Source organism: Lycium ferocissimum, chromosome 7, assembly GCF_029784015.1.
Source record: "Lycium ferocissimum isolate CSIRO_LF1 chromosome 7, AGI_CSIRO_Lferr_CH_V1, whole genome shotgun sequence".
Classification (NCBI taxonomy): domain Eukaryota; kingdom Viridiplantae; phylum Streptophyta; class Magnoliopsida; order Solanales; family Solanaceae; genus Lycium; species Lycium ferocissimum.
In genome coordinates this window covers 55,269,149-55,280,435 of record NC_081348.1, presented here as the reverse complement: position 1 = coordinate 55,280,435, position 11,287 = coordinate 55,269,149, and the positions used below count along the sequence as shown (strand labels likewise).

Sequence of the window (11,287 nt, the reverse complement as noted above, 5' to 3'; positions counted from 1 at the left end):
TCAACGACGTATAAATATCAGATGGTAATGCTGAGCATAGTATTTACGGAGAGGCAACAAACTGGGTCAACGGAGAGAACATCAACAGGAACAACATACAAGACCCTCTTTACTACGCATTAAATGGAGTTAATGCAGTAACGACAAAACGGTTATTAACGGCCAGAATCAAGGAATTAAATGACAACCATCAATTCAACAATTAATGATTGTCGTTACAGACACACAATGGAAAGAGTACCAGATAGGACCAGATACCTATAAATAGGACTTTCACTCGTATATGAGGGGGATCAATCCGACTAAAAAAGAGACTTCTACCGATTATTCTTTTTTACTTATTCACACCATCATTATTCTCTAATCATTAAAGTTCTTACTCGTTCTTGGAAAAGAGGAAATTCATTATTATTGTTCATCACAATTGGCATAAGTTTACTTCTTCTTTTTATTTACTTATTTTTTATAGATAGTTAATAACTTGCTTGTGTTAACTCTTACATTTGTATCAAATTACTACCAACTGTGGTTAACCTCAGCACAAATTCAACTATTTGGGTAAAACATAAATTTTTACTCAAACAAGTACATAGCTGTGGCAAAAGTGAAACCATCTGCATGATAATGCATCAGAATAATTTTGGTATCAATGTTCAGACCCCAGAAAAACTAGTGCCTTTTTCAGTAATATATGTATAAAGTAGTAACACCAATGAAGTTGAACAATTACCAATTTAATTGGAGAGAATTCTTGAAATAAGCACTTTATCACGTGAGCTCCAACTGGTTTTGTTATCACTTGTATTAAATCCTGAATTAGCTCATCTTTATTTGTCTTAATTTGTCTTTATCTTTAACTTTTTCCGCAATTAATTGTTGGAATTGACTCTTGCTTTGTCTTCATCTAATATTAGTCCAGAAATTTGGGTCCAAAATCCAGGTCTTTAGTCTTTAACTTTCTTCTTTCAAAAATTTATTCAGATAATATAAGCTATAACTAAAGCTAACTCGGTCGAAATCATGTGATTTTTTATTTTTATTTGTTTAACATTTCCCATGCCGTACTTGCAGGAGAGTACAATTTTTTAAATTTATATTTAGCTCATTTCCTAGGTAGAAATCGGAATGTTTGGAATTCAAGAAAATCCATGCAGGAATAATCTCTGATGATAGTGAGTATTAAATTCCACATGTGGAGTGTATAATCTTTTCAAAATTCCTTAATCGAGTTAATTTATAATCTCCAATTATTTTTGTTAATGAGTAGTGCCTTAGTGGTGAAATTTGAAAATAGCATTGGTTGGAAGCAAGGATCAACTACTCCATATACTCAGCAACAAAATTGAAGATATTACCTCAAAAAAAAAAAAAAAAAAAAAAAAAAGATACTTTGGTGAGGAACAAATTTCAAAGCAGACAAGAAAGGCTACTTTCGGTTAGCCTGATCATATGACCTTCCATGCCTATCATATCTGAAAATTTCCTAATAGTAGTCAAATCCTGTGGGCAATGATATGGTAATAATATGGTCTACTACTTAAATTACTCTTCAAATTTTCCTACAATTGCTGCTATTAATGCTCGTAATCATTCACAGGAAAGGTCACAAAAGTAGAAAAGAAAATTAATTAACTTTAATTATACACCGAAAATTTAAAGAAATTCTACACGGGGAGAATTTAGGATGGTTACTAGATTAAACTCAGTATATTATTTATATAGTTCTTAAAATATATCTAGTATTATCTTTTGAAACTCATGCTACAAAAGGCTTAGTGGTGCATTTGGTTGAAAATTAAATTATTTACCTAAGGTTCAGGGATCAACACGTACTAATATATTGAATTTGGCTCCTTCGATTACACTTCCTCTCCATTTCAATTTATTGTTATAGTTATATTATTTTGAGAGCCATATGATATTTCCTTTGATAATTCTTTTAAGTACTTTCTAAATATTTGCTAACTATAGTTACTTATAGTACTTTTTATGTAGTTTTTTAATATGTAAATTTTATTTCAAAAAAAATTAAAAAAAATTATATCCAAATTGACACAAACATTAGTTAATTTGGCTTCGTACTTCGAATCAAGCCACATAAATTGAAGCAAAGAAGTATCGATCTTAATTTTTAGGTCATTGATTCCACTTATTATGTAAAACTATTTATATACGTAAATATCTCTTAAATTATCTAATAACATAAGAGTTCTTTTATACTTGTTCAAATATAAAAAGTTAAACTCAAACAATAACCTTCTCTACTGCCCGCCCACCCACCCACGCAGTACCGCTGAAAACATGAAAGAAAAACAAAAGGAGAGAAATGGAAAAATGCAGACGCAACTTTAAGAGGTCCAGATAAATCCTGTGTCCCCTGTGGTTTAGATTATTCATCAAAATTCTTCTTGGGGCCCATAGTTACCATCTTTTTCTCTTTTTTGTCCAACTTGAACTTATTTTTCTCGTTGTTTTAATATCTCCTTTGTATCCCATCTACCACTTCACTTGAAAAAGGCTAATTTAGCATTTAAGTTTATGTGTTTCAATAGCAATTTCAAATTAATACTATAATAATAAATGAATTTACTATTAAATATTTATAGATATTTAATAAATTTCTTAACATGTATACAAAGTTTGAATAAAAATTATTAGATCACGTGAATCCATAGTCGGGCTTTTAAATCCGGCCCCGACTATAGTCTACTACCACTTTATAAATTCATCCCCTTCATTTTGAAAAATCTTTGCTATACTACTCTCCCTTCCATCATTTTCCCTACTATAACATTATTATAACTAGCTAGCCTATTAATTTCCACTTCTCCTCTGAGTTTTCATCATTTTCTTGGCCTCAAAATAAAAAGAAATGAAATCCATAGATCTTTTTTGTGCTTCTCCAGCTTCCACAGCCATATGTTCAAGCATGGATCAACATGCTATGGTCCGTCGAGGCCTTAGGCGTCAAATTGATCGTAAAATCGAACGATTAGGTGACGTTACTTCAAAAATCAAAACTCCAGTCCCTTGTTCTTCTCATCAACTTCCATTTGATCCCAAAAATTACTACTATCAAAAGGGTCGAAAAAGCACTAGTAAACCAAGTGAATTACGTCGAAAAAGCTCAGCTGATATCACTGACTTAGCTTCTCCTCATGATTCCTCTAGGTATTTGTTAAGTGATACTAAATTCATAGATTTCTTATCATCATCAGATTGTACTACTTCTGGAGATGCAAAAGCTTTGGTTCCTAGCAAACCATTAAGGGCTAAAAGCACCAATGAACGTCTCATGTATCGATCTTCATCGACTCATTCGCATGAATCTCCGGTCTATAAACCTTCACAAGCTTACTCAAATGAATTATGTGTCTATAAATCTTCATCAAATCCTTCATGCCCCCGTGAACAGGTTTGTTTATTTACTTTTGCATCTTTTTTTTATATAGTAAAACGGAGTATAATTTTTTTTTTTTCATTTTGCTTTCTTTGTAATTTCTTAATTTGTGGCTAACAACACTATTTAGGATTTAAATTATATATACACAATCAGTGTAGTTGAACATATTATAGCAGATTAGTTACCAACTTGTCAAGTTAAGCGTATAACACTAAAAATTCTAGAAGTAGCTATGAACTTTGTTGCTAAATTGCTCATAGATAACATATATCCAACGCTAAATAGGAAGCGATGACATTTACTGTTTAGATATTCCCGGATACCTACTCCGGATGGTGTTGTAAATGACCCACAAACAATTATTGGAGTTACTGGGGGCACTGCCTCCAGAGAAACACCAAACTAAGTTGGAAATGAAATATTGAATTACCGGGAAAAATAATAATTACTGTTTAGATACAAAATTTGTCGGTCGCCAATTCTTATTTTACCTTATAAATGGTGAACTTATCTTCAGTAAATAGAACTTAAATTTTGTTAATGGCGTGTTTTGACAGATTGTGGAATTGAGGGTGTCAATCCACTGCAAAGGTTGTGAAGGGAAAGTAAGAAAACATATCTCCAGAATGGAAGGCAAGTTGTGTACTAGTACTATTAATTATATTATAGTTAGTATAATATTAATAATGGATTAGGGATAGGTTATATATATCCAATTAACAGAAAGCAATGTTTTTGGATTAAAATATGCAGGAGTGAAATCAGTTACTATAGATTTGGCTTCAAAGAAAGTAACAGTCATCGGCGATGTGACTCCACTAGGTGTATTGGCAAGTGTTTCAAAGGTGAAAAATGCACAATTTTGGCCATATCCAGCTACTTCTTCGTCTTCGTCTTCATCTTCATCTTCGTCTTCTCCAATGATTTGAAGAAAGTTAATTACTCTTTAATTACTGATGATGTACTTTTAGTGCTGGAATATCCTATAGCTGCTGAGTGTGCTTTTTTTAAAATAAAATAAAATTAAGGACTAAACGTTTATAAATTAGTCGATGATATGGTGTATTTCTTACATTATTATATGTGGTGGGCTTGTAAATATTGTGTTATTTTACGGTGCTAGTATATTTTTAATTAAATGTTTATATTAAAAAGAATAGAAAGCTACTCCTTGTGTCCCATATTAGTAGTCATATTTTCTTTTTACACGCTCTTTAAGGAAACATATATAATATTAAGTGTTTTTACTAATTTATCTTTTTTATTTTTTGCTTAAGCGACGGAATTTTATAACTAAAATTAAACATGAAAGTAAAGAGTCATTACAAAGCTGTGATAGACCTAAACAATGCAATCCCTAAATAGTCTCTACTGAGAGATTCATTGTTTAACAAAATAATGATAAAATGGGGAGGAACATCTCAAAATATTGTTTCTCCCTCTTCTATCACTTGGACTTGTTGAGAGCTTCCATAGTTTGCGAGTCTATCCGCTATCTTGTTCACCTCACGGCTAATTTACCCTTAACTCTTTTTAATGTAATTAATATTATTTACTTTCAAAAACAATTAATTTTAAGAGTAAATTAATTAACTCTATCTTGCTTTTGCAAATTTTGGGACGGATATGTATAGTGATGTTTACAACTACAATATGGGAAGGAGGGAGTACAAATAGTTTGTTAGATCCTCTTGTGTTCTGTGATGACAATTTCTTGGAACAAACAAAGACAATCAAGCCTTTGAATATTTTTGGAATATTGGCCACCATTTTTTTTCCTCTCTCTTACTTTCCTATAATTTGTAAAACTGATTTTAAGGCTGGCATGTTTGTCTTGTCTTTAAGAATGTCCTAATTGTTTACAACTTTCCAGATCACTCCTTTTACGATTGTCGAGCAGTAGCAGAACATTTGACCAGGATAAAGACTCAAAATTTTAAACCACCTGATGAATTTGAAATTTTGAAAAGGGAAAAAAAAGTTAAAATTGAGTGGGAGTGTGTGAGGGCCTATTATTTGATAAAACAAATTAAGTTATACTAGTATATACTGGTAGTGTAATTTTTTTTTTATATATTTTCAGTATTTTTTTTAAAATGATAACATATTACTTAGCAATATACCAAATTGTCAATTAATTATTTATATCAAGAATTTTTTCTGAAATTATTCCCTCCATAACATTTTGCACTATTCTTACAAAATATTAATTAAGTGTTTGATTTGCTAAATTAGTCATATTTGCTATGCTTTAGAAATCTAAATTTGACTACAAGTACTAAGATAAATTCGAAAAATGGATAAATTAATGATAAGAGTAAAATCGAATATATATATATATATATATATATATTTGCTAAAGTGAACAAGTGAAAGAGATTTTTTTTTTTAAAAATATACTCGACAAGTAAAAGGAAACTATATGAATATCTAATGCCCCAAAAAATGAATATCTAATAAATGATCTAATTGTATAAATATTTTTTGCACTGTCTACATAAAACTTAAATTTAACAATAATTAAGTTGACTCTGAGAATTTGATGATGAGGAAGATATTATCATTGATAAGAAACGCATGCGAGTGCCAAATGATGGTTCACGCCTTGGAAGAAACACGTCCAAATTATAAGGTTTTTAAGCATTGAAACATTCCCCTGAAAGTGATGATTCTGTCTCAGTGTCTAATGATGAGTCACGGTAAAACCTGAATTTTAAGTCATTATTAAGGGTGTGTTTGGTACAGAGATTCCAATTTTCTCATGTTTGTTGGTCATAGTTTGGAAGAATGTTCAGTATTTTTACACTGAAAAACCAACAAAGCGTTCAATAATAATTTGGACCATCTCGCTTGGTGATGGGAGGTCACCCAAGTTGCGGTGCCACAACCTTCGAACGAGGCGTGCCTTCTCTGATTCAATCAGGGGCTAATCTGTTCGGTCAAGCGATTTTTTTGTTCTTGAACCTTGGCCAATTCAAGTTGATCCAAGGCTCTTTCGGTCTCGGACCAATCCCCTGGCTCTTCTTCAGCCGCGAGAATGCTTGGTTCTCTCGAAGAGCTAACACCCCTTCCAGCGTCTCCGTCGTAAAGAGGAATGCCCTCGATTAAAGAAAGGAGCCGATCGAGGGAATCGAGAAATGGAATGATCCTAGCAAAGAAGAAGCCCAAAATTCCCAATGAATGTTAGTGGGAAAAACCTAAATAGTAGTGTTTCTTTACGGAAAAATTAGAAAGTTTCTCAGCATTTCAAGGGGAACTTATCCCACTATATGTTTTCTCGGTGAGTTGGTTCGGTGGAATGAAGTGGAAAAAATATGTTTTATAGAAAAAAAATTCCACTGAACATCGGTGCGAAAAACCTCTGTTCTTTGTAGTGCGCCACCCCTGACCCTCCATTCCCCACCCTATCCCACCCCATAACGTTTTGCTAGATTACAAATAAATATTTTTGGGATAATACTTTTTCATACTTATCAAATACTAGAAAATAAGTAAGAAACACTTGTTTTCCAAGATAATATTTTATATGAAAACATTTTCCTTCATACCAAACATTAGGGGTGTACATGGACCGGGTTGGTTCGGGTTTTTCAATTACAAAACCAATCAATTGGATCAGGTTTTTAAATCTACAAACCAAACTAAACCAACAAAAGTCGGGTTTTTCAACCTCGAATTTTCTCGATTTTTTCGGGTTGCTCGGGTTTTTTGGGTTTTTCGGTAAAGTCTTCATATAAAACATAGAACTTGTACTTCGAATATTTCTTTAGTCCTAGTAAGAAACGCTCGACTATCTAATTAAGATATTTTTTAAGAAAATAACACAAAATGTGATATGAGAGATGACATTGTTCTAAAATATCAATAAAAAAAGTAATGAAATAGTCATAATCTAAAAGTACTAAGTCATGCTATAATAAATACACCAAATTTATAAGGCATATAGAAAATGATCATAATCTAAAAGTACTAAGTCATGCTAAAATAAGTACGGCTAATAAGTATAAATTACACAACTCAATATTAAAGAAAAAATAAAATTAAAGAATAGATATTCAACATTATTGTCTTTTAGAAGTGTTAGAACTGAATTTCTTTTGTTAGCATTAGTATTGCTTTGAAAAAGCTTAAGAAATATATATAAATTACATTATAATAAATATTTTTATGTATAAAATATTTTAAAATTTTTATACATATAATGTTGAGTTGGGTTGGTTCGATTTGACTTTTTTTAATTGAACCAAACTAAACCAATGGTGGTCGTGTTTTCTTTTTAAAACCAAACCACTAATTGGTTTTTTTTTTTCGGTTTGACTCAAATTATCGGTTTGTCGGTTTCCTTTGTACGCTCCTACCAAACATGCCCTAAGTGACACTTTTATTCCAGGAAAAAAAAACGACTCTTTTATTCGTTTATGTTGCGTACTAGCATATAATAGTTCACCGTTAAACAATAAATGTAAACACACATATGTTCCAATTCGAAGTGCATGGTAATAGCTTCAATTTAATCATTTGGATAGCGATTTGACCTACCGACTATAGGCTCGAGTGTAGAACGATATTTATTTCCTAGATTTAACCTTTTAACTACAGGCTTTGATGTCAGAACGATATTCATTCGCTTGTACCGTACTACCCCTTACCTGGCCTCTTAGTTTTCTCTTTGTCTATATATGCAAATACCCCAATCCTTTTCTTTCATAGCATATTCGATCGTGATCATGTCTGCAATAAAATTCGATGACAAGACCTCCTAGTTGGTCCAGATGGTAGTACAAAAATAATGAAAATGAAATACCAATAATTTGAAGAAGACAAAGAAACTTCTCTTCTTTGGATTGGTATATATGAAGAATGAGGCCGTAAATGTTCGGTCATAATCATGGCTTCTTCTTTTTGGGGTTGTCTGTTAGTCCAATACACTACTACCAGCAAGGCACCACTGTCTCTGTAACTTTGTTTTCAATTTTGTATTAGGTGGCCTTATTTGCTTTTTTGGCACTTTACCCTCTTGATATCATCAACTTGATTGAACATATGTACAAAAAAGTGTGGAATTCTATACTTTTTTCTCTAGTAGTACTGTTTGAATCAAGAAATATTCTGAATCCTTACTTGCGCAGATGGATGATGCTTTATTGCCTTTAGACTTATCAATGAAGAGGAGTATAACATCATCCGCTTAGTCTCATCATTGAATATTGTATATATTTACTTAAGACAATAAATAAAGTCACAATTTAGACATGTACGAAGGGAGGCAAATCAGTATGCCAATTTTCTAGCAAATGCTTTACTACTCTGGAATAATGCACTTAATGATATGAAATTTCTTGTCCTAACAAATTTAGTCGTTAGTTAATTTGTTGATTCCACTATATCAAAAAAGAAAAAAGATTGATGATCTTTAGTTTAAATTTGAACTTTTATGTAACCTTTTGTCTGTTTTAGCTTTATTTTCCTTGGCTAATCTTTGGTTAAAAAAGAAAATCACTTGAAAAGAAAGGTAGAATTTGGTCCATTCATCAAGGGATTATTTATAAGTTATTAATAATATGGAGAGTTCTTTTTGGCTTGGGAGCGGCGCACCATTACTGGCTTAAGAAACAAGTTTATCCAATTAGCCCTTTAATGCCTTTTTGACTCTCTCTCATGTCTTTGTTGGTTTATTTACTTTAGTTTGCTTTCTCTCTCCTTTTTAGCTTTCTTGTTATGGTGTTAGGGCCCGTTTAACATCGTTTGGTCACTATTTTAACCGGCATAAACCATGTAGAAATTATATATTAGTCGAATTTATGTAGGATTAAATGCGAAACAAAAATACATGTATTGCATACATGAATTAAATCAACTATATTAACAAAGCTTTATTTTTTATTTTTTCTAATTTAAGCTATCCAACAACGTTTTCCTCTCCTACGGTTTTGTGTGTGTGTGTGTGTGTGAGTGGGGGGTATACTTAGATCCCTTACCATGTATATTGTAAATCAAAAGATTACAAAGGAGAGGACATAACCTTAATCTATATCTATATCTATATATAATATAAAGTTAGGCTTATACAAGGTGATGTGACACCTATCTGTGGCTAGAAAACTATTTATCTTTTTTTCTCATTTTTCCGAATGTTTCCTCCTTTTAAATTAATAATATGTTGTATAGTAAATAATCCAAAGGTCACTCTCTTAATTCTCTGAATTACACTTTTTCCTCCCCTATTAATATCCGTACTTAAAATTGCAGTTACCGATAAGCCTATGGAAGATCAAGGGTCAGCAAAATAATAAAATTTGAGGGGTACACTAATTTTCATCTTTAGTATTTAATAGCAAAGTAATGATCCTATTGAAGAGTAAAGGTTCTCCTTTTCTCCCATTTTTTTTTTCCCTTGTTACCTTTTCCCTAATTTTCCCCATTCATGTGATAAGTTTTAATCCCATCAATCGCACCTTTTCATTGTAACATAAAAATCCCAGCAGTTGCCTCATTAATTTATAAGTAATTACACCTTAATTATCATTTGTAACCTCCAGACCCATATACGTGCAATCCTCTATTAATAACTCTATTGAGTTATGACCTTCCCCTCTTCATTAATCATTACCCTCCATTTCTTAGAAGTTTCCAGCTTTTTAAAATTGTGATTCAATATTGTTGACTCTTTCTTTTCTTCTTTCCCTTCTTTTTTTATTTTAGGTAGATTTTATATCTTTCTTTTTTTTTTTTTTTTTTTTAATTACATTGGGGGTTGGGGAAGGGGAAAATGGCCGAGGGGATTACAACGTGGGATTCAAAGCCTCACCAACAAGGTAAAAGTTCATGTAGCCAACCAATTGAGCTATTAAGTCCGTACCGTAGATTTTATATCTTGGATATGTGTTTAGAGACTTTTTCCAACGTAATTCTTATAGGTATTTGAGATTTTTTTGCGACTAGAAATGCTTAATGTTAGAGTACTAATTATCACTCATTTCCTGTTTTTGTCACCTACGTTACCGATAGTTAGTTTAAAATGTTGTGCTTTAATTTTTGTTTGAGCTTTTCCTATTTGAATTACTGAAAATTGAAAATCAAATGTGATCAAAGTGTTAGCTTCTGGTATTTCTTTCAAACCCTTAGGGGTCGTTTGGTAGCTGGTTAGGATTATGCAGGTATTAGTAGTGTAGGTATTAGTTATGCAGGGATTGGTAAAGTAGGTATTATTTATGCAAGTATTAGTAATGCAGCAGTATTAGTTATACAAATATTAGTTATACAAGTATTAGTTATACATGATTTACTTATGCAAGGTTTAGTTATGCATAAATTATTTCTTTGGATTTTGGTTTGAATATCAAAAGTTAATAAGTATTATATACTTTTTAAATTAAAATATTATATTTTCTTAATATTAAAATATTATATTACAAACTATATAAAAATATTCGTTTAGAAAAGGAAAGTATTTAAGGGGGGAGTGATAAGGGTAATATTGTCATTTCAACTTTTTATTCATGTATTAGTTATTCCATCTTCTACCCTGCATAAAATAATACATAGATTCCCTCATAACTTATACATGTATTAGCTCTGTGGGTTTCTAAATTGCAAACTAAACATGGTATAAGTTGTGCAAAAATGGTATAAGTTATGCAAAAATTAATACATGAAGAAGGTGTCTCTTTACTAGCTACCAATCATGGTATAAGTTATACAGAAATTAATATGAATAAAATGTCTTTTTACTAGCTACCAAACGACCCGTCATGGTTTAAAATTTTACATGCTTTATTGATTTTAGTTTTTTTTTTTTTTTTTTTGGGGGGGGGGGGGGGGGGGGATTGGTGGTCGAATTTCTTCGGATTTGGATTATTTTGATTTTAAAGATATTGTTAAAGT

General features: G+C 31.5%; 1 protein-coding gene across 1 annotated transcript; it reads left to right on the top strand.

Annotated features, from left to right (window-relative positions):
* The first annotated feature begins 2,694 nt into the window (after nt 1-2,694).
* On the top strand, nt 2,695-4,483 carry LOC132065698 (protein SODIUM POTASSIUM ROOT DEFECTIVE 3). The gene is made up of 3 exons (XM_059459206.1): nt 2,695-3,415; nt 3,961-4,036; nt 4,157-4,483. The coding sequence occupies exons 1-3, from the start codon at nt 2,873-2,875 to the stop codon at nt 4,330-4,332; spliced, it is 795 nt and encodes a 264-aa protein (XP_059315189.1). The 5' UTR covers nt 2,695-2,872; the 3' UTR covers nt 4,333-4,483.
* The last annotated feature ends 6,804 nt before the right edge of the window (nt 4,484-11,287 follow it).